The sequence below is a fragment of the Hylaeus anthracinus genome, unplaced genomic scaffold, assembly GCF_026225885.1.
Source record: "Hylaeus anthracinus isolate JK02 unplaced genomic scaffold, UHH_iyHylAnth1.0_haploid 5, whole genome shotgun sequence".
Lineage (NCBI taxonomy): Eukaryota > Metazoa > Arthropoda > Insecta > Hymenoptera > Colletidae > Hylaeus > Hylaeus anthracinus.
This window is the reverse complement of record NW_026535322.1, coordinates 10,556,504-10,578,434: the sequence shown is the minus strand read 5'-3', so window position 1 is coordinate 10,578,434 and position 21,931 is coordinate 10,556,504. Positions and strand designations below refer to the sequence as shown.

At 43.0% G+C, this 21,931-nt stretch overlaps 3 protein-coding genes and 3 long non-coding RNA genes across 13 annotated transcripts; 4 read left to right on the top strand and 2 right to left on the bottom strand.

The window, feature by feature from the left end:
- The first annotated feature begins 113 nt into the window (after positions 1 to 113).
- LOC128895758 (uncharacterized) lies at positions 114 to 2,369 on the top strand. Its single transcript, XR_008461861.1, has 4 exons — positions 114 to 248; positions 325 to 448; positions 532 to 609; positions 1,110 to 2,369. It is a non-coding gene; the product is annotated as an uncharacterized LOC128895758 (long non-coding RNA).
- A 185-nt stretch (positions 2,370 to 2,554) lies between these two features.
- LOC128895746 (protein IWS1 homolog) lies at positions 2,555 to 16,253 on the bottom strand. Of its 3 annotated transcripts, XM_054158613.1 has the most exons (12): positions 15,432 to 15,670; positions 14,288 to 14,398; positions 12,759 to 12,910; positions 11,399 to 11,465; positions 10,716 to 10,966; positions 10,093 to 10,405; positions 6,125 to 6,632; positions 5,502 to 5,795; positions 4,900 to 4,958; positions 3,745 to 3,917; positions 2,898 to 3,060; positions 2,555 to 2,809 (listed from the first exon to the last, which is right to left on the bottom strand). In XM_054158613.1, exons 2-12 carry the CDS (start codon positions 14,384 to 14,386, stop codon positions 2,753 to 2,755), a joined length of 2,136 nt encoding a protein of 711 aa, XP_054014588.1. In that variant the 5' UTR covers positions 14,387 to 14,398; positions 15,432 to 15,670; the 3' UTR covers positions 2,555 to 2,752. The 3 variants fall into 3 exon arrangements, 2 of the variants coding, with proteins under 2 accessions (XP_054014588.1, XP_054014587.1); XR_008461849.1 differs by lacking the exons at positions 2,555 to 2,809; positions 4,900 to 4,958 and having other exon boundaries at positions 2,919 to 3,060; positions 15,432 to 15,901; XM_054158612.1 differs by lacking the exons at positions 2,555 to 2,809; positions 2,898 to 3,060; positions 3,745 to 3,917; positions 4,900 to 4,958; positions 5,502 to 5,795 and having other exon boundaries at positions 6,561 to 10,405; positions 15,432 to 16,253.
- LOC128895762 (uncharacterized) lies at positions 10,325 to 10,816 on the top strand. Its single transcript, XR_008461866.1, has 3 exons — positions 10,325 to 10,437; positions 10,526 to 10,610; positions 10,698 to 10,816. It is a non-coding gene; the product is annotated as an uncharacterized LOC128895762 (long non-coding RNA).
- On the top strand, positions 10,821 to 12,857 carry LOC128895759 (uncharacterized). 2 transcript variants are annotated; one of them, XR_008461863.1, is made up of 4 exons: positions 10,821 to 10,953; positions 11,391 to 11,620; positions 12,572 to 12,649; positions 12,718 to 12,857. It is a non-coding gene; the product is annotated as an uncharacterized LOC128895759 (long non-coding RNA). The 2 variants fall into 2 exon arrangements; XR_008461862.1 differs by having other exon boundaries at positions 12,572 to 12,751.
- Positions 14,500 to 21,830, top strand: LOC128895749 (differentially expressed in FDCP 8 homolog). Of its 4 annotated transcripts, none has more exons than XM_054158622.1 (9): positions 14,500 to 15,490; positions 19,407 to 19,519; positions 19,605 to 19,820; positions 19,893 to 20,184; positions 20,267 to 20,437; positions 20,594 to 20,647; positions 20,757 to 20,998; positions 21,077 to 21,312; positions 21,414 to 21,830. In XM_054158622.1, the coding sequence occupies exons 3-9, from the start codon at positions 19,617 to 19,619 to the stop codon at positions 21,658 to 21,660; spliced, it is 1,446 nt and encodes a 481-aa protein (XP_054014597.1). In that variant the 5' UTR covers positions 14,500 to 15,490; positions 19,407 to 19,519; positions 19,605 to 19,616; the 3' UTR covers positions 21,661 to 21,830. The 4 variants fall into 4 exon arrangements, with proteins under 4 accessions (XP_054014597.1, XP_054014596.1, XP_054014598.1 ...); XM_054158621.1 differs by lacking the exon at positions 14,500 to 15,490 and adding an exon at positions 19,191 to 19,330; XM_054158623.1 differs by lacking the exon at positions 14,500 to 15,490 and adding an exon at positions 19,191 to 19,330 and having other exon boundaries at positions 19,596 to 19,820.
- LOC128895747 (gastrulation defective protein 1 homolog) lies at positions 16,622 to 19,321 on the bottom strand. 2 transcript variants are annotated; one of them, XM_054158616.1, is made up of 2 exons: positions 19,199 to 19,321; positions 16,622 to 18,752 (listed from the first exon to the last, which is right to left on the bottom strand). In XM_054158616.1, exon 2 carries the CDS (start codon positions 18,737 to 18,739, stop codon positions 16,757 to 16,759), a length of 1,983 nt encoding a protein of 660 aa, XP_054014591.1. In that variant the 5' UTR covers positions 18,740 to 18,752; positions 19,199 to 19,321; the 3' UTR covers positions 16,622 to 16,756. The 2 variants fall into 2 exon arrangements, with proteins under 2 accessions (XP_054014591.1, XP_054014589.1); XM_054158614.1 differs by lacking the exon at positions 19,199 to 19,321 and adding an exon at positions 18,889 to 19,014.
- Positions 21,831 to 21,931: the final 101 nt, after the last annotated feature.

Here is a 21,931-nt window from a genome sequence, read left to right as displayed (position 1 = left end):
CGAGAACGCGATCCGGAATCGCCGTGGGAGAGGGGGTTGATGGGAAGCCGTCGTGGCGAGTGGAGGGCAGAGTTCCCAAGCGGAAAAAGGAAGGAAACACCGATCAGGATCTATCTATTTCGGCTGTGGATGCTGCAAGTGACGCTCCTCTGGAGTGGATCGCGCGAATTGGCGGATTCGGATACTTTGAACTCGACCAGCCCTAAGGGGAGGCCACGGGAGAATCACCAGAGCTGAGACGAATTTAGGTAGCATTTCATTCGAAGCTTAAGATGTTTGAAAAGGTGGCGGTTTATCATTTTAAAACGTTTAATATTTTTGCAGATATTTATTATGGTCTTTGAAGGTAGAATGGCAAATCAGGAAGTCATCGAAGTACAGAAGTGAAGTGTACAAGTGTTTCGAACACCGGGAACCCAAAGGGGAGGCTGCAGGAGAAGCTCCAGAGGTGCAAGGACGATTGTAGTCAACATTTGATTCAAAGTTGGAAGCTTCAGATTTATCATTTTAAAACGTTTAATATTTTTACAGATATTTATTATGGTCATTGAAGAAAAAACGGTGAATCAGGAAGTCACCAAACATATACAGAACAAAACTAAGTAAAAGGTAATTACTATCTTCTATTAGACTCTATCATTCCATCCTCGGACCGCTATAGAATCTCTAGATTTTGAGAAGCCGGGACGAAAGGATCAGAATCGAGAGAAAAAGGGACACGAAGGAAATAAGAGTGAAGCAGCGCGAAGGAGGAGGATAAAGAGGAAGACGCGGTATCGGGATGGCATTCTCGACATTTCTCTTCGTCCTTTTCCTTCCGTCGTTCCCTTTCCTCCTCCGACGGTGCTGATTCTTACCACTCCACCTTCTGTCGTTGCTCCCGGTGTCTCGACCCTGGCGAGAAGCACCTTGCTCGGTGCACCGTCCGCCCATGCAGTTCTCGTCGCCATAATTCATTCGCGATCCCAGTCGGCCCGACGATCGATTGGCTAACGGGCACCGCGAGTCTCTCCCTTTGCGTTACTGGACATCGGTGTGCGCCAGTCGAAAGTGAATCAGCGTCCACTCGACGATAAGATTGATCGGCTGATAACGTCTCTATTTTGCAGATAAAGAAAGCGGTCGTGTGATGCACCTACTGATGGCCTGGAACTACTGGAAGTGGACTATGCGAATCAGGATTCTAACACGGTTACTGCAAGAACTAACATTAAGGGATGTAATCTATAAGCGACGCAGTTAAAATTAACGAAACACCCCTAAGTAATTCTTCTAGATGAAAAGAGCCTCGAGTCTCTCCCACTGGCTCTTTGACCGTACGTGAAAACGTTCCTGTGGATCGTGACTGGAAATGACCGAGGTGGGAGGATCCGAAGCTCATCCCGCGACCGGCGAGAGTCGAACGAGCATTTTCGTGGTGTCGAGCGGCGTTGGCTGCATTTTCAGCGCCGGTGGCGGTCACGAGGGCGCGAACTAGTTCGTGAATCATGCCTAGAATGCTTTACATAAATTGCTCGGGACCGACGTCACGTTCTCGGACCCCGAGCACGAGGCGACCACCGCGAGCAGGACGGAGAAAGAACGCTCGTTGGCCGCGAGGCAGAAGTGACTCAGCCTCTCCGCGCGCATGAGGACACCGGGGGCCGCGAAGAGAGTCGGAAACTCCGGAAAGGTGAAAGCATGCGCGCGACTCATCCGTCCGGCTGGTAGATACGTCCTCGGATATCCGATTCCGCGAAAGGATCTTGCGTGGAATCGCGTAGAATCGCTTGCGGTCGTTGCGTCACGACGGAAAGGATTGCGACGTGACCCAGATGAAGCGCTTATCGTCGAGTCCGTGAGGCTCGCGTCAGACCCCCGGGGAAACCCTTCGTGTCTCACAGACACGAGTTCTTGAATTATTTTGGACTGAATGTAATACATCTACTGCGTATTTACAATTTTAGTATTCTTCGTTATTAAGTAACTTGGGTGGGTGGATGAAACAGAAATGGTTCCATCGATGGTTTGTTAGAATGAATCGGAGTATTAACGCTAAACCCACCGATGTTTCATTTATAACTATTCCTATCTCTGTGATGGGACAGACGACTGGTCTTGATCTTTTCAATTAATATTTGAAATTAAATTGAATAACGCATGGAACAATACGATTCACGTATTGCATATAAGAACCGCATATAAACTGTACACAAAATTGAATAATGTATGAAACAATTGTATATCATTCATATATTGCATATAAGAACTGTATACAAAAGTTTGAAACCTGTAACCGACTGGTCACGGTAGGTTTAGCGTTAAGAATGGGTTGGAATGACTTCACCTTCCACTGGGCTGATGGAAATGTTCGTGCCCCGCGTCGAAAGCGAATATAACCGACCAAATGCGAACAGCTGCGTGCAAGTTTAGTAATCGTTGATAAAAAATTGAACAAAAGGTCTTTGTCGCATGCGAACGGCGTTGGATCCGAATCGTTGGTACAACGCTGGTACAACGTGTTACGAAAAAGAATCAATCCTTTTTTTTTTATTAACACTTAATCCTCATAACGTTTCTTTTTTTTTTTGACAATGCTTGCAGTTGGAGACATGTATATACGCACACATACTTAATGGTTAACGTTACACTTGTACTTGGACACTCAATCGCAGCGTACGTATTCGTTAAATCATTAGTCGGCTTCGGTTGTCGACGAGTCGCGTATTCTCGCATACGAGGAAAAAGAGATTCTTGTCTCCCTTTCGTCGGCTTAATGACTGACGCTTCGAGTACTCCTGTCGTCCGCGACGCTCAGCGCTGGAGATTTCTGGAACAAATAGGAAGCGAGAAGTGCGTTTGTAATTACCGTAATCTAGTTATTGTTTAATTGAGTTAGGAACGAGTCGAGTACGTACGACCCTCTCGAGGATGTCCTCGGCGGCGTTCACTTTCGCAGGCCTGGCTGGAATTCCTTTCTTCGGCTCCCGGTCCATCTTATGAATCATCTTGTAAACGCTGGAGTTCATCAAGTGATCGTAGTTCGGTAGATTCGTCTTCTCGTACTTCTTGAAGTTCACTCTGCGCCAATCAATTATCGACGATTACCAACGCATAATTTCTTTTCGGATCCTTAATCGCGAGCTTCCGCAACGTGCGAAATAATATTGCAGAATGAGAAAAGCATTTGTTATAAAAATAACGTAAGCCCACTCGCGGTAACAGAACACATATCTTCGGCGCATCTTCGCACGTTCCTTAACATCTGGTAAATATATTCCATCTTGAAATAAGAGGCAAATGGACTTGCGTCACTTTCGTAACGAACGGCACAATTTTCGCTTCAGTTTTATTAATAAGGTACATATATGAATTACGAGTGCTGTTTTCTGTTAACTCAGAAAAAAAAAAGAATTATTCGAATGATCAGAAAAGTTCGTTAACGAATTATTCGTGCGTAGCGAATTAATATAAAAATTTTAGTACCTTAGTGTTCTATTTGTATACATGTGCGACCGTTGTCGGTTGATTACATCCATTTGTAATATCAGGATTCAGTGGAGGACACAGTTACAATAATTTCTCACGTGTTAATGTTCGTCAGGATTATTTTATTTGGTAAATGTGTTTGTTATAGCGGAACAGGTTAAATCATCCGTTCATCGAGCGTAAGATGAGTCAGACGGAACGCTCGCGTCCGATTTCGAGCACGAGGAATTAACCGAAAGCTGTTTCCGTCGAATCGACAAGAAAAGGTAGCCTCACCCTAGGGCTCTGCCTCGGATAACTTCCGCCTGGGAAGATAGAACCTCGGCGATCATTTCGTCGTTGAAGAAATCATTCGGGCACCTCCATCTGCGCCCGAGAGTCAGTTCGACTTGCTTAGCCTGGGGCCAGAGATCTTGCGATGGTTTCCTCCCTCTTTGCTGGATCTTTTGCTGGAAACATTGCGAGACGTCACTCGTACATCGAAATTCATGGTATCACGAAGGAATTAACGGTAAAATCACCAGGTAACGTGCGTGACACGGATGCTTTCACTTCCAACCGAGGTGGTCACCAAAAGGCGACTGATTTTGTTCAATTAAGAATATCGAAGGGGGACGCACGAGTCGAAAATATACGGGGTCGTTTCATACTCGAGCAGAATTTCACAGCAACATTTTGGATTCGGTTGAAATGTACGGTACCCATGTGTCGTGGTGTATTGAAATTAACTCCTTTGCACTCGAGGCCTATCTTCTGGTATCTACCAGCAACTCGAGATGCTTTCTTAGCATTCTATTGCCACGGATGCTAAGATTACAGTCAGTGTAAGAATTATTGGCACAGCAACTAATTTAAAATAAAATTAATGAGAAGAAAAATAAGAGGTTAACGTTAAAAATAATAAATTTCAATTTACCCAAGTTCTACTCTAAAAGTATGTTGGAATGTTGTTTAATTATTTCTTCCTCTACAATTTATTTATAAAATAAATATATGAAGTTTTATTTGAAATTGGTTCCTGTACGAATAATTATTACACCGACTGTGTATGACTTCGAAAATGAGATCTCTAATTTGAGATTTGAGATTTGGTCACCTTCGAGTTCCAAAGAAATTAAACATAAAGAAAACCTAGTGATGACTGAGAGTCACCTCTCGAGTGCAAAGGGTTAATATAGTGTACGTTATAGTAATCGTAAGTATTGGTTGTTCGATTTGTGCGTGTGGAGGTAGACGAGATATACCGAATATTCCTAAAAACTGTATCAATTTTCAGCCAAATCCAGAAGGATACTCCATCAAGAGTCCTATTCGATATGGAAGACCCGCGCACGAGTAGTTGGAATTCACGGAGGACATCGATACAATTAACAAGTACATTATCCCAGGGGAACAGGTAACATATACATTCCATTTCACTCTCTGGAATACCTGTAACTCCTGTATAACTTGATCTTTCGGCGCTAGATTCGGGTCTGGTTCGAAACTTCCTACAATACACAAGGCTTCGTTTGCGTTACTGTTACTTGGTAAAACAGCTTCAGTCGAAGAAAATGGTATGACTTTAACACTGGCTTTGACGATCATTTTGATTTCACTTATTTGTTAAAGCAGGGCTTCTTAAACTTTTTTCATTCAACCCCATTTATGATTGAGATTTTTTTCGCAACCCAAAAAATATAAAATAAGGATACGTCAGTATTTCGTAATGATTTATTGATTAGGTAACGATATATATATACGTATGAGAAAATATAGTTTTAGAATTTGTTTAAAAACATAAAAAAAAAAAATAGAAAATTAAAAATTGCATTTTCTGCAATAAGATAAATGAAAGAGAATATTAAAAATTTCACGTTAAAATCTCGCGACCCATAATTTAAGAAGCCCTGTATTAAAGTATTACTTTTGTAATAAAAATCTCCTGTAAACCTAACTTAATATTCTACCTAAGCTAATATTCTTTTTCAAGGTCCTGTTACTAAATTCTCTGCAACGCGAATTAGAGATTCGATCGAACAGCGAATATTTACCATGGGAAGGCGCGGGACTCGGCGATTTGAGAACTTTTGTCTCGTAAGAGACCACGAACTTCTTCACCCTGCTTCCCTCCTCGCTCTTCACCGACAACGTTCCATCCAGTTCCTGCGTTTCGGTGTCGTCTTCCTCTTCTTCCACGTGCTCCTCGACTATCCGCGTGTGCTGGCGCTCGTCGTAGTACGCGGTGTACGAGAAATCCTCGGTGAACTCCGTCACGTCCTGATCCTCCGTTTCGTCCATTTCCTCGTTCTCCGACTCTTTCGCCTCCTCGACGGGCTCCTCAGCCTCTGGAATATCGTTTCCGTCAAATATCCTTCGGTCGCAGCCGCGATTCTCGATTTCAAGAAACATAGGTACATATACAGTCAAAGTATTCCACGAAAAATTAAAAATAGAAAAATACTACTACCATACATAAATAATACAGAAATTCTTTATCGACTTAGGTCTCGCGGGAAGCAGTCGTTTATTTTGGTCGCGCTGCGAATGAATTCCGGCCGCTTCGTGCAACGTTTGGCAGAGGATCAAGAGCTACGAACACCGTGAAATTTGAAAATATGCGCGCGGTATACCGATCGAGACCCCCGGGAGAGCAATCTTAGCAAGCGAGCCTGACCTAGGCGTGTTTCGTCGGTGTCGTCGGCGGTGGCGCCGTTCTGTACGCTGTTCTGTACGCCGTTCTGTACGCCGTTCTGTACGCCGCTCAGCTCCATGATCTTCTGCATGTGCTCGGAGACGATCCTCAGGTGGCTCTCGATCTCGCTGGGTAGCTGCTTCAGGGCCAACAGTTGTCTCTGAACGTTCTCCAGCTGCTTTTCCAGGTTGATCTCCGTGCTGACCAGCTCCTTGATCTTCTCTTTGTCGACCTTCGTCGCCAGGTCGGCCATCTCTTTCTCGATCTCGTTCAGAACGCTCTCCCGCGTCGATTGTTCCTTGTCCCCTTCCTCGTCGCGCTCAGCCTCCCTCTCGACGGTCTCCTCGTCGCAGGATGCCGCTTCCTGCTGTCGTTCCTCGCTCTCTGAACCGTCGGGTTTCGTGGACTCTGCCTTCGACTCGGGACGCGACTCGGCCCCGCCTTCTTGGTCAGATCTACAGCCGGGGTCTGGGGTAGCCGACGGCGTCGCCTAAATTCAGACAAACAGCTACAGAATTGGGGGACCCTGGAAGGCGAGCGCGGTTGGTCTGGGCGTGCAAGAAGCGGGACTGAAACGCGCACAGAAGCTTCCAGTGATTTCAATTTTAACTCTTTCTTTTTCAGAATGAACTCCCCTCGAGAAAAGGAATGGAAAAGTCCTTTACCATTTTCTAATCCGAAGATTCGTTATCTATATATAAGCAATTAAAGTTTACTTCAACTATGCGCCATTTTGTATCCCAGTCAGCTGATCATGCTGCTACACGTGGTCGCTACGCATGCGTCTGCACGCTTACAAACTTCGACCGCTTATATCTCGATAACGAAGTCTCCGATCGCGAAACTTTTATGCTCAAAAAATTCCCATGCAAAGGACCTTCTTTTTAATAGCAAACAACATAAATGAAGTTTCCAACGATCATGCATTCTGTGCGCGTTTAGGTTGTTCGTTATCGTTACGAGTACTTAACGTTCGTTACTATGAGTTAGTACTCGTGTTCGTTTCCAGAGAACGGACAGGATATGGGATAATCGTCGTTCTGGACAGCTGCGTATCGACAGCTTCGTTCTTTTTTTTTTTTTGTTTGTTGACATTAAAGGGTTATCGAGACTCTACCATTGGGTGCATCCAGATACATATGCTTTTTATTTCGAACGTACTATTATTTCTTTTTCTCGACAATCCATGTTTGTGCGTACATTGACAATGAGTGTATATGTAAGATACTATAGATACATGCATCGATCTGCGCGTGCATGATAACGCGAGATTTCGAGAGTTCTACTTTACACTCGTTAGACTAGATGCGAATGAGTTCGACGTGCTAGTGCGATCACTTTCGACTCTTCTTTTTGGTATAAGTATGTACTACGGTTACGTGTACTCGCAGGGCCGTGCGTTACGCGACGTCTCGAAAATGATTCTTTTATTTGCCACGTGAAATGTCAGGATCGTCCAGAACCCCTCAGAGTACACAGCCTTCTATGAGGATTATTAAAAGTACAGACAGGAATTTTGAAACGAATTGTACAAAATTGTAGTAAACAGAATTGTTAACCCTCGATTGCATGGAATTTACTATGATTTTGATTAGTTACAAAAAGAAATCTCACATATGTATACGTCCATGATTTAATATCGATACTCGAAACTAAACGTATACCTGAACCTGCAGGGGTTATTAACCAAGAAGAGCTAAGACCACGTTATGCAATAGAGGGTTAAGACATATATTAGTTCACGAGTAAACACTTCTTGGAGCACGTGACTCTCTGGATAAACAAAACCCAGCCAGTCACGGTCCTCTGAGGGGTAAAAGGAAGATGCTGTTACTTCAGTCAATATATTAGTTAATTATATTCTTCTCGAACGCACGGCCCCATGGACGAGTACCAACAGCCTCTAGCAACGAGAAACATGTTACATGTTACACTGGACAGATGTACAGAACACACACTTTACGAACGACGAACACTGTTTCATTATCATTTTCTTTTCTATACGTTTACAGATGGCCCATGATGATCTAGCGTCTGTTAGGGATGTCCTAGAACATGTGACGTCGTTTTAAATCTAAACAATAATCGTAAGTATTATAATAACACCGATCGTTATCGACTTATACAGGCACGCCTCGCTTTAAGGCGTTCTAATTTCGTACGCAGTGATAATCGTGTTTAATTCTTTTTTTAGCGCCAGTTGAATCTTCTTACCAGGGTTGCTACCTTATCGCGGAACGAGCATTTTAAACGATCCAATACCTAACCCACCTGTATCAGCCTTACAACCCAGTATTAGCAAGACATTCCTGTATTCCATCGTAACTAGCAAACGAAGTAACGCATTTTCTACCCTGTATCAGCAAGACATTCCTGTATTCTATCGTAACTAGCAAACGAAGTAACGCGTTGTCCAAATCGATTTACTTGTACATGTAGAGGAGAACGATGGAGGTGCAGGGTACGAACGCGTACGCCACCAGTCTCGTGAAATCGACGCCTATGCGATTCGTCAGGCCTTCGTAGAGGACAGTGGGCACGAAGGACAACCTGCGACCCTCGCGATCCCCGTCCTGAACTGCCTTCTTCTCCCCGATCGTTCGATCCGTCGAACCCCTGCTGAACGTCGTCGGCAGCCAATCGAAATCGCGAACGAAGTTACGGAAAACGTTCAACAAACTCGGAGAACCAACGGAGACGCTGCCCCTGCACGATCTGGAGATACGCCTGCTACCTCGATGGAACACCTCCGTGGAGATGAAGTCTTTAGAGGAACGAATCAGATCGGGCAAGCCTCCTTCGGCCTCCCTATCGACGCTGGAAGACTTGGAAATACCTTGGAGAACCTGCTCGCGAACGTATCGAACGATGAAGCCCAGCGATTCCAAGTGCTTTTTGGCGACGCGCTCGGCGTAGCGAGTGCGCACGAAGAGCTTCCTCTTCGAGCAGACAACTGGGTGCGAGGGGAAACGCTCGCGAAGATCGAGGAAACCGTTCTGAAGCAAACACTTCTCCATGTAACGACCTCTCATCTTAATCATCGCGGAACTACGTCTTCTACTTGCGCCGCGGACATCCTTGGCCGACGATACGCCTCTGATGTATTCCATCAAACGCGCCACGGTTCGCCAGAGCAGGCGCTGGAAGTAACGACCCTTGAAGTAGAAACGCCTGCGAATCCGCGATTTCTGTTTCGGTTCCCGTTCGAGACACGCCAAAATATCGGAGCGAACGCGGGCTACGAGGAAGTGGACGCTCTTGACGAGAACTTTCTCCGCGTAACGCGTACGCCTGAGGGAGACCTCTTTGTCGGAGACCAGAAGGTCGAAAAGCTTGCTCGAGGTAGCGTCGACCGACCCCTCGAGCAAGCCGTCGATCGCACGCCTAATCCAATTATCCTCTCGCTTCAGATACGTCTCGAGGTAACGACCTTTCATCCTGGACTTCGATTTCTCGACGCTACCGCGACGTGGCTGCTCCTCGGGCTGCTCCGTGGCTAGGACCGCAGGTATCACGAGATTCGGAGCGTCGTTCGCCTGGTGAGGCTCCCTGAACGAGGGCCTCACTTTGGACGGTTTCTTGGTGTCGACCTGATCTCTCTTGCCGAAGAGGCATCCGCGGAAGTAGTGAGCCCTCGTGTAGAAACGTTTGAACCTGCGTTTGATAGGCGTTCGACGAGCCACGGCTACGTTCTCTTTTCGTTTAGGCGACTGTAACGGAACGACGTCCGATGGTGGACTAGCCTCGGCGTCTACGTTCAGCGAATAGCGACTCGGATCGATCTCGATTTCTAGACGCGTGGTGAACACCTCTGTACACGCGACGGAAGATTCGAGCTGTGCCTGCTGCTGCAAGCACGGATCATCGTCGAACGCGTCCGATGGTACGATCAACGACGAGAAATCGTCCTCCTCGACTGTCGCCAGCGATTCGTTACTGTCCATGTTTACCTCGGGAGTCGGGGGCTCCGGGGTCTTTGCGTCTTCTGGCTTCAGCAGGCCGCTCTCCAGAAGTCTGTCGGTGATGGTCCTTCTTTGCTGCTTCTTTATCACCACTCTGTACTTCTCGCCCTCTGTTTCTTCCTGTTCGTCCGGCTTCTTGCGGGGCGCCGGAATCGGACGCTGGGGCTTCTGCAGGAACACAGAAGTGCGCTTCAGTTGCTCCACCAACGGAGGAGGTTCTGTCGCGAGGTTCTGGAGCTCCTCTATCACCTTCGATTGTTTCAGGGTCGTGACACGGGGCCTGAGCTTCTTGAAGTTCACCCTGGAAGTCGGATCGTTTCAAATGATTTAAAGGTAACAGTAGATATGACACGTCTTACACATTAATTAGAAAACGAATGTGTATTTTAAATGTGTATTTTAGTTTAGCCTAATGTTTCAGGAAAGAAGAAGTGATGGATCTATGAGCCAGAACTCCTTTACCGTTCAAATATCGTTTTGAATTGTGCAAGTGCGTACAACGTTAGGTACGAGACCTTTTACATATCAATTTTAATGGCTCGATAGAATGAGAAATCCTTCACTGTGTATTTTAGTCTATTCTAACATTTCAGGAAAGAAGTGATCTATACCCCAGAACTCCTTTATCGTTCAAGAGCTCCTCTTCCTCGAGGATCAATTGAGCGATCTCGTCGTCTGTGAGATTCTGATTAGGAACGACCTCGCTGTTTGCGTCTTTTGGCTTGTCCGGAAGAGGTTCCACCTCTGGCTTGGCCTCCTCCTCGACTAGTTTTTCCTCGTACACAGTGGTCACCTCGGTCACCTCGGTTACGATCTCCTCCTTTAAGATTGACTCCGGAAAAACCGGTGGTAAGTCTGCAAGCTGACAAAGGGGGTCACATCGCGAACTTCGCAGTCTACGAACTTGAATCTTGATCCGTAATCCCGTTCGTTCAGTGATTTTTTGACGAGTGGTCCAAATATCGTTTAATCTCGAACGATGTATGTATAATTCACCGTTGACTAGCCGAGCCACTGAGGTGACTAAGCCATGGTAACGATTTTGTTCGATTTTCTTTTCTCGTGAAGCGAGTGAATCACTTTCGTGTTGTATCTATTTTAATCTTTTCCTACGTGAATTTTATTTTAAGCCTCGAAAGAGAAATTATAATTATTTATTATACATTAGTTTCTATCGGGATCCGCGAATGAGTCCAAACCAAAGAGTAATAAGTGATAGCTCGAGATAGCAAATATATAATTATGCAATAGAGAGTTAAACGAGATTACTTGTTGGATTGCTCGAGGTACCTACTGGGATCTTGTACGGAACGATGTTCTCCTCGGACAGCGCCTCCACAGCCTTGAGGGAATCTTCTTCTCTGCGCAACAACCGTGCCGATTAATGGTTCTGGACCGACTTTGTGATCCGCGTCGCGGTTTTCCGCGAGCTCGGAACGAAAACGGTTCTCGTCCGACTCTTTTTAACTCTTTTCACGAAAGGCCAGCGCCTCCGAGCCGGTCCACGCGCGAAAGGGTAATGAGGGATTGGGGGAACAAACCACGACGCTCGGTGTAAATGCCAGCAATAAAATCGCCGACCAATGATAAACAGATTTCATTCTGGGTCACCTATTTATAAGTGTTGCAATTCGTTGCCACACGTATGCCCGTACGCCGGGATATTCTGGCCACCGGCGTATATTATTATAATGTTCGCCAGCGTACAGGGACACCAACGAGGTGTTCCCCTGATTCTGTAAACTATTCCTCATCATCAGAAACGAGCACGATCGATACAGGAATCTAACAGCGATTGGTATACGCGCAGAACGTGTCCCTGTGTTCGTCAACGTGGATGAACGACCCCGAGGGCGATGAATGAATCAGCGTCGCGTATTAGAAATAAAATTCTCGTGTGTCGAAAGTAGTTCAAGTTAAGCTTCGCGGTCCAAGCGGATCGGGACGATGCAACAACGTGTCGTTGACATTGCGATCATTTTCACGGTTAACTTGCGCGATCCACTTCCGACGAAAGCTTTCATCTGTGGCCCGCACGTCCAACGGAAACGTGCCACAACCAAAAACTTGCGAGTTAAAACTTGTCGCGCGAATTAAAAAGAAGTAACGGAGACGAATACGTTACGATTCTTCCTGAAATTTCGCTTTTGGGTATTAAGCACGGTTTAGGGAACACAGAATGAATATTTAAAGAATGTGGAACGAAAAAGTAAGACAAGATTAAAAGAAGAAAGGTTTGAGTATAGAATAACTACAGATGAAAAACTGAGAGTTTAACTTTTGCTTTATTAGAGAAAATTGAGAAGAAGGGCTAGCCGTTGTTAACCATGAATTTATTCTGGCGAATCTCTAATCGGCACTTGTGCGAATATAAGACATATACAAGTTTCATTGAAATCCGTTCAGCCCTTTAGACACGATCCTGTTAACAAACATACACACGTACTCAACAAGTATATTCTTCCAGGTCATGTAACTGTCTTGAAACAAGTATGAACCAATTAACATCGCTTGTACGAAGTGGGAAAGATCCAAGAGGAGGCAGGTACGTTCTGCACGATCTCGTGACGGATGACAAAAATCGATGATTAAACAGGTGGACTGTCTAACCAGGTAATTTCTTCGCTTATCTCAGTCGAACGACGCTAACTTACCTCAGGACACCCAGAACGAAATTATTCCCCGCTCTCATTAGTTCTTCGTGTGCCTGACCGTGGGTCAGGCTGCTGATGGGCTGATCGTTTAATCTCACCACGACGTCGCCGACCTTCAAGCCCATGCATTCCGCCAGGCTGTCCTCTGTTACCTGGGAAACATTTTTCATCAAAGCGACCTTTCCTTTTCTGTGAAATTCGACGTTTGTTTATATAGCGACGTCAAACTAAGGATCAAGAGTCAACAGACGCTATATTATGTTTCAAGTTAAGGAAAGACCGTGTTTAAGGGATTAAAAGAAAGCAGAGAGACAGAAAAGAAAAGGTACAGTGTTATTAAACAGTATCACGTGTCATGCTACATAATGTCAACAATGAATTTTTCTGATAAGTGAAGCTGTTATCAAATGTATGACAATCAGCTGGCAATGGTAACTACCAGGGATTCGAACCCTAACCCGTACCGGATTCCGGTACTTCGTATTATAGAATAACCCATCTAATCAGGTAACACAAGACATCTGTAACCCGAGTAACCCCGAGTAACCGATAAAACCCGGTTTTATGCGCGTTATAATAATACAGTAAAAACCATAGTTATTACCATGTTTCTAAAAGGTAATCAATTTTATTTCAATATTGTCTGTTTTCTACTCTAGTGTCCATCCGCGAGACGAAGGTCATGCAAGTGCTTACATTTAGTCGTATTTACTACTCGTTTACTGTACTTATCTAGCAGAACGGGAACGTAAACACTTGGCCAGCCCTCTTCTTGCGGACGAATAGTACATGTATTGGTATAAACAGTCACTTGAAGGAATCAAGTTGTCCTATTTTCACCGGACATGTTATGGAAACCCCAACACTAGCAACTGCGACAACCAGGCGAATGATAAACATTCGTCAGTCTTGCCTTAGAACGTGCAGTGAACGTGTGTGTCCTACATTCATTATATACTCGTACATTTTAAACAATCTAGTTTCATTTGATTTGAATATTGCCTGTAAGTTCACATATCTTTGACTTGTCTGGATGTCTAGGATGTCTTCTTCTACTAGTAACCCACAACGAGCAGGTTAACCCGCGCTTCCTACAATTCAAGAACCGTTCCTTCGTGATTAGTATGGGTTACAGTAACCTTCCCTTCATTAACCGGGTTTGGGTTAGGGTTCAGCAGCGGTGCGAATCCCTGATAACTAACCCTACGTACATTAAACTTCCGTTGATAATATAGGATTTCTTCATAATGTACCGAGCATTCCTACTTTATCGATGTTTTGAAGTATACGCCAGCGCGTATGCAACCATTTGTACTGATTTACATTCGCCCACGCATTCGCAAAGGCGCGAATTAACTTTATCATAGAGTACGGAATCTTGATCGATTTCTCTTAAACGAACCCTTTGAAACTCGATATAATTTAATGATATTTAGTATTAACGACGTCCTAAGTATTACACTTTAGTTGCGATAAAAATTATTGATTCCGAACGATTAAAAGTGCAGTAATGACAAGGATATACGTACTCTGATGACAGTGAGCGGCTGTGGAAAGTCGCTTCCACCCGCCAATCGAAATCCCCATGGTGTGTTGTCGAATTTCGTGAACTTTATATTGATGGCCATGTCGATCTACATCTGAAAATCGTGCGTTCGCGATCACGTCGAAGTCACCGTGACCTCGACGTTCGAGAGTCAGATCAGTCCCGAAAGGGATTTCCGTGTCGGTTCGATCGATTATGTAACACGAAACAAACAGAATTAGCGAGCTTGAATTTCCTCGAGCCGCATCGCCGATCGCCCTGAGCGCAGCGTTGAGCATCGATCGTCTACATCTTTAATCGATTTCATTGCGATATCTTTGATTATCTACCGTAGTTTAAAATCTAAAATTGAATCTTAATTGTCAATTGTCAACTCGATTACATTTTGCCCAACACTGGTCGAGTGCGCGCGTCACTTGGAACCGCATGCATTTAAATCTGAAAGATTTGGCGCACGATCGTTCGCGCGCTTATGCAGCAGATAGAACATATTCTTTCTGTTTCGGGTCGTGATCCTCCTCTGGAAGCAACAGAGTCGCTAATGACATTGACGTTCGTAGAGTATAGCACGTTAATAGGAACATACAATGGCGAAGTCATCAATAATGTCACTATATATTTCTTTAAAATACACCCTGCGTTACGTAACACCAATTTAACCCTTTGCACTCGAGAAGCGACCCTCGGACGCCACTAGAATCTATGCAGCGACTCGAGTGGCGACTGTGAGGCGACAATCTTTGTCGATGTAAGGAAAGATAAACTGATTATACGTTACTAAGTTCAATTTATTTAATATTAAAATCTATCGTTTGGACTTGCCAGATCATTCCAGCGAAAGTATCGTTAAGATAGCGCAAAGGGTTAAGCCTGAGGGTTCCGAGGCGAAAGATCTTCCTACGTGTACGTTGATTCATACAGTATTAAATTGCTTTTTGTTTTTTTATTTAGATTTACTTTCCGAAAGACAAGCGAAAAACGAAGAAGAGTAAGAAACAGCGTTGGAACGCGACGGAGGAATTCGTAGTATGTACGCGGAAGTGGCCGCACGCGTCGACCGAAACGAATATAGTCTAGCGGCGGCGAATGAATTTACTTCAACGAATCGCTTCTCCCCGGTTACTTGCCAGTGAGTTTTCGCGCCGGGGGATCGTCGCAGGAACGATGCACCACGATGCACAAAAGGGTAAAAATCGTTATATCACTGGATTACATCGAGCACAATAGCCGGACCGATCGATCACGGAACGAAACGAACCGATCGAGCGAACCGAGCCGGCCAACTCTCGAACACGCACGAAACGGTGTCACGATAAGGTTTGCCAGAAGGCGATCGCAGCCGCCGACTCGTACGCCACAAATACACGGCCTCCTCTCCCCCCAGCATCCCCGTCCCATGCACCCCTTGTTGTCCAATCGGAAAACAGTAGGAGGAAGCAAGCTCGATCTATTTACTGATCGATTTATTTAGATTCGGGTCCTCGATTTCCTCGTCGTCCTACGAGCCGTCGATTCTCTTCGTCGCTGCTCTAACCCTCCCTCGTGGAGTGTGTACACAGAGCAGCGACGGGATCGTGTTCTTGTAAACTCCTGGAACAGGGATACTATCATTCCTTCGCCAGTAATATCTTCAAAGAAAAAGGAAACTCGGACAGAAACTACAATCCATGTTTTGCCTGGTTTACCCTTGCTTTATACAATTCCATGTACATGTTGGAAATATCGATACATTCTCCTCTGTACATATAAAATCATGTCTTGATTTCATGTTGTCCTGATAAAGAAGTCCTTTAATGCATCATCTTTGAGGTGAATACTGAAACGCATCCCTTCGTTCTCGACAAGCTTCTGGTTTTCGCTAGAATTTTAATTAAACCTTATCGATCCACCGAAGAAATTATCATCGTTAAATATTTTACATTGCATGTCAACAATTTTATATGCATCCTTTAGTCCAACCCTATTCTAACTGCATTGTTTTTATCCTAAAGTCGATGAAAAGTGGTTGCTACTTTTGGACGACATCGGTGACGCCATCCAGCAGCAATTGTTCGAACATTATCTCTACAACCCCGATCGCTTTGTATCGTAAAATTAAAAATAATTTAGTCTGTTCATCGCTACAGTTGATAATACCATTTCATTGCCCACTATATTGAACAATAGACAATCAATGTATTTTTGAAACGTAAATAGATCGAATATTCATTGGATGAATTATCTACCGAATTAAAATAGCCCATCGAGATATGCAACCAGCTATGCGCGCTCGTCATACATAATTGCATACAAACAGGGGTAATTTTAGCCACTAGGTAATGAAAACATGTATGAAAACCTTCTTTTTAATACAATCATTTATTTAATTCACTAGTATTTATATACATAAAAAAAGTCTCAGTTAAACATTAGATGATAACATAAAGAGTTCGTGTAATATAAAATATGTTCTTCAAGTTTTCTGCTTTTTCGAACTCGGCGCTCCCTCCTGTTCGTCCGTTTGAAAAATTGTCTGAGGTTGAGTCTTTTTATACGCTGGAGCAATCCAGTACGGATTTTCTTCTGCTACCTTTGCAAATTTCAAAATAGCCTCTCTAGGATCCTGGTCGTCTTCTATTCTCTTGCTTAGCCCCAAGTTCCGTATTACATAAGAACTGAGCGTTCCTCCGGAAGAAGCGACTCTTCCACCTTGCCCAGAAGTAATCGGCAAGTCTGGCCTCCTTGACTTCACTGGATCCAGACGATCCTTTTCCAGTTGTTTACGAACCGATTTAGGTCTATCCTGCCTGAACAATGGAAGCGCATGCGGCGTTATTATCTGCTGTGTCGACATCACCTCGATGTGCTTCTGTTTAAGATGCGACTTTACAACGCATAATTTTGCACCTCTCAAGCTCTTCTTCGAATCGTAGTACACTTTGACTATACCATTTCCACAGCCAACAAATATCTGATTCAACTTTGGATGCCATAACGTTTTGATAACGTGCGAATTTGTTACACTTATTTCGTTGACTACATCAAAAGTTTTTGTGTCGTAGAATAAAACTCTACCAGTAGTTTGACCTTTGTTCAACGACTCTCCTGTGATAAGAATCGAGTCGTCCGGATTAAACATGCAATCTGTTGTATCGTAGCGAGAGTATAAATCTTTAGCTTCGAAGATTGGCGACTTAAACGCTCTTAAATCCCAAAGTTTCAACGTATCGTCGCAACTCCTGGTCGCGAGCATTTGTCCGAGATAAGAGAAACTTAAACTTGATATTTCAGCGCCTTGCGAGTGTGCATTTCTCTGTATCAGCGACGGATTGACAAAGTTTTTTCTGTGATCCCACATTTGTATAGAGCCATCGATACAACCACAAGCAACTACGTTACCTTCTCGACTATAACCGCAAGTAGTCGGTATAGTTTTCACTCCATTTTGTGCTCTGCACTTTATTAAATGTTTATGACCACGTGGTCTATATAAAATCCATATTCTACATGTACTATCTTGCGAACATGTGAGGTATTCCTCCTTTGTAAACGGATGCCAACAGCCGCTATTCAACCCAGCCGTATGACCTTTCGTACGCGCCATATCGGTTATATACTGATCACCTTTGACGGTTTCGCATTTTTCGAAACCATCTCGATCTAAAACCTTCGCTTGCGCGGACCCTGATATGACGAGTATAACATCCCCGGTCATAGAATATTGTAAACATTTGATGGGATGGTTCTCGCAAGGTTGCAAAGTTCTGAAACTTCTCATGGACGAATCCATGCCAGCAAAATCCCAGAAACAAACATCGTAATCGATAGAACCTGAAGCTAATCTTGCCCCAGAAGGATCCGCTGCGATAGCAGTTACCGCCTTTGTTCCGTGAGTCATTGTAACTTCGTGACTGCACGGAATTTTATCTTTTAATTCTGTTTCGTCTGTGTCAGATTCTTCGTCGTCTTCGTCGCTATCGTCATTATTTGTAGACTTTGAAGTTTTTCCTGCATCTTCCGAAGTTTCATGATTGGTAGGTATCGGAGGTCCGATCAAATCTTCGTCGTCGTTATCGGTGTTATCCTGATTACCATTATCGTCGCTGCTTTCAGATTCATCCTCCAAAAGATTGTCTATAACTTCTAAACTCTTTGTCTCTTTTCCAACCGCAGCAGCTTTATTACTATTAATAGTTTTTGTAATGTTTTCCAACATTTCTTGCACATCGAAAGCTTTAGCTTTCTTTCCAAAGCCAGTTATGCCCATAACTTGTTTTAAATTTTGAGTCTCCTCTTCATCTTCCGGTTTGATCTCGTTCATCTTTGTCACATTGGTCTCTGGTAATTTTTTGCCAAACGTACCGAATCCTGAACTAACGGGTTCTGCATTTTGAGGCTGTTCTTGCTTCAGATCTTTACTAATTTTCCCGAAAGTAATGACCTTTTTTGTATTCATGATTGTAAATCACCTGGAATTGTTTCAATATTAAGCAAGGTTAAATAATAAAACTCAGGTTATATGATCTTATTTGTGCATGTCCACCAATCGAACGTTTAAATTGAAAACTCGTTGTGTAATATCTTTTCTTCATAAAGGTTCATTACCTGCTTATGATAAATAATGTAAATAAATAAGTTTCGTATTGAAACTCAAATATGTATTGAGGTTAGGATGTTTCACTCATGCTATCTATATACATCAAAGCATCGATATAGGAATGAATCAATCAATACGATGATTTATTTTCACATTTTTAGACGTATGGAACTATTTTATCAGAAGCAAAATAAAGTTTACATTAATCTCGATAAGATCTCAATAGTAAACAATCAAATAGAAAATAATCAACGCGCATCTGACATTTGCGTGACAGACATCAGTGACTCTCAAGTTTATCATGGAAGACCTACTTACATATATGTATTTTTTTCTCGAGGACTATGTAAAAGTGGAGTTTGCTACCTTAGTGCATTAAAAGAATTAAAAATTGACTCGAATATCGTAACGTATTCAATGTAAAATATTTGTGGATTTGCATGTATTGATGTAAGCAATTATCTGAGAAGAAAAAAAATGAGAATTACGTTCTTATTTGTATCAAGTATTTTATAATTTTGAACAGGTATCAGTAGTGATGCACATGCAAAACATCAATTTCTAAGAATCATATGTGTATGGCAGTTATTGTTTATAAGTTTATCGCGATACCAGACACAGTTCTCTGGACATAACCAAGTAAGTTTGATAATTTTAAGAGTACGACATTTGAGGATATTTATTAAAGGAGTGTAAGGTGATATTTAAACATAAGAAACTGTAGGATCTATGAAAAATGGTTGACATCAAGAATAATGTTAATGATGCACACGATTGCAATTATGAGTCAAGGATGCGAACTGATAGCTGTGGAACAATGACATCAACTCCTTCTTCGTCGTCTGATTATATGACAGGGGAAGCAGATGACAGTTCAGATAGCAAAGGTCATACACCATTTAGTTTAAAATCAGTGGAAACTACACTTTCATTGTCTAAGGTACTGAACACGTTTTTAAATATCTTTTGTATAATTCTCTCCTATATATATATTTGACGTGTTATGTTTCAGACAACATGTGCAGAGGATCTTAAAGAAATGGTAGAAAAATGTAAGCAAATGGTATTGGAAAGCGCCGAATGTTCAGATGAACGAAAATGGCTTGTTAGACGCTTAATTGAATTACGTTTGAGGTTGCAAGAATTGCGAGAAACTTCAGAAAAAAATTTAATTGAAACACAAGTAATTTTAGGGCATCACTTGGTACCACAAAAATATTATATAACCACTTCTAGACCTGTGTATTGCGACCATTGTAGTGGAGCTATTTGGACTATGCTTCAGTCATGGTATATGTGCAGTGGTAAGATTTTTTTTTGTTATTAATTTTGTGCTTGTTTGGAGTATGTATGACACAATATTACATTTGAAGTATATTTTCATAGATTGCAAATTTTGTTGCCATTGGAAATGTTTAAACAGTATATGCAGAGTGTGCGTCCACGTAGTTGCCAGCGAAGCGGGTGGTTACACTTATACCAAAGATATTTGTCCAGAGCAAGGCTTGTCGAATCAGAGTTATCGGTGTGCTGAATGTAAAGCTCGAATAACGTTCAGTAAGTATGATCAAATTGAAACAAGTCTTTGCGGTGAAATGCCCGTGAATGTTAATATTTGCACATCGTTATGTACTCGTGCTATTTAACAATCAACATAGCTTTTCCATGTGCAAGAGATATCACAACACGATTAAACTATATTTTTATTACAAGCTCTCTCAAAAGGATTATCTTTATCTTGTTTTGGCACATCTCTCAAGAATACAGGTAACAACGCGAGAAAAATGAAAATATTGAAAACACGTGTTTCTAAGATTAAAAACTATTGCGATACATTTATGTTCCTTTAATTTCAATGCGTAATTTGGAAATACAGATTCACCGTGGATCGAGCCACGACTTTGCGACTACAGCGGATTATATTACTGTCAAAGATGCCATTGGAACACCGCAATGGTGATTCCTGCAAGAGTAATTAGAAATTGGGACATGGAACCAAAACTCGTATCTCGCGCCGCGGCGCAACTTTTAAGTCTTCTGGAGGACCGTTCCGTTTTACCATTGGAAGAATTAAATCCAAAACTATTCACGTTAATTCCAGATCTATCTTTAGTAAAGGTGAGATACATCACGTCTTTACGATCGAAAGAATAAAAATTGATTACAAAATACAAATTTTATATTAATCGCAAACAGAGGATGCGGGAAGAAATGCAGATGATGAAACGCTATTTGGTTCTGTGCCCTGAAGCAACCAATCAAGGCCTACCATGGAAAATTGGCATGCGTACTCATATGATCGAGAACTCTGGAAATTATTCTATCAAAGATCTCGTTGACCTCAACAATGGTATTCTTCAGGAAGAAATTCGTGCCGTATACGACACTATGCACTCTCACATAACAGAGCAATGCCAACTGTGCAAAGCGAGGTAAACTTTGAAGTTGATTTTGAACGACTAATAGTTTATTTTCGCCCTTCTTTAACGAGCGTCTCAGAAACGAACTCATTGAATTTCAATTGCCTTTGCAGAGGACACCTGTGCGAAATATGCGGCAACGACGAAATCATTTACCCGTGGAACGCGAGTTCTATAACTTGTCATCAGTGTGGAGCTGTCTATCATCGTGTGTGTTGGACGAAACCAAATCACTGTTGTCCGCGATGCACGAGACTTCAAAAGCGACGCGCGATGCAGGATCAACGTACTACGGACACGGACGACTATACCACGGAAAACGGACTGACCACGAGTGAATCCCTGAGCGACGAAACATAAACACTACGTATCTTTTCTATCGTGAACATTTTCCGGATCTCTCAGAACTTTATACCCTTCATGCTTTCTCCTTAAACATATTACTAACTGTAATTACAGTGTTGCGAGTGTGATGTAAGCACAATACGTTGTGCGACCTTTTGTAAAATAAAGCTTACCAGTAATTCATACTTCAACGTATGATTTGGCATTATGTGACACTTCGAAGACAGAAACGCGGCAAACATACTTCGTAATATTGTCAACTGTCAACAATGAAACGCAGATACTC

Coding starts and splice junctions, on each gene's coding strand:
- LOC128895746 (XM_054158612.1), bottom strand. CDS start 14,386: ATGGCCATCAATATAAAGTTCACGAAATTCGACAACACACCATGGGGA. Junction 11,466..12,758: donor TTCGTTCTGGGTGTCCTGAG/GTAAGTTAGCGT, acceptor GTTGTTGCGCAG/AGAAGAAGATTCCCTCAAGG. Junction 10,406..10,715: donor AACGATAAAGGAGTTCTGGG/GTATAGATCACT, acceptor TCCGACTTCCAG/GGTGAACTTCAAGAAGCTCA.
- LOC128895749 (XM_054158622.1), top strand. CDS start 19,617: ATGGTTGACATCAAGAATAATGTTAATGATGCACACGATTGCAATTAT. Junction 19,821..19,892: donor CTACACTTTCATTGTCTAAG/GTACTGAACACG, acceptor GTTATGTTTCAG/ACAACATGTGCAGAGGATCT. Junction 21,313..21,413: donor TGCCAACTGTGCAAAGCGAG/GTAAACTTTGAA, acceptor TTGCCTTTGCAG/AGGACACCTGTGCGAAATAT.
- LOC128895747 (XM_054158616.1), bottom strand. CDS start 18,739: ATGAATACAAAAAAGGTCATTACTTTCGGGAAAATTAGTAAAGATCTG.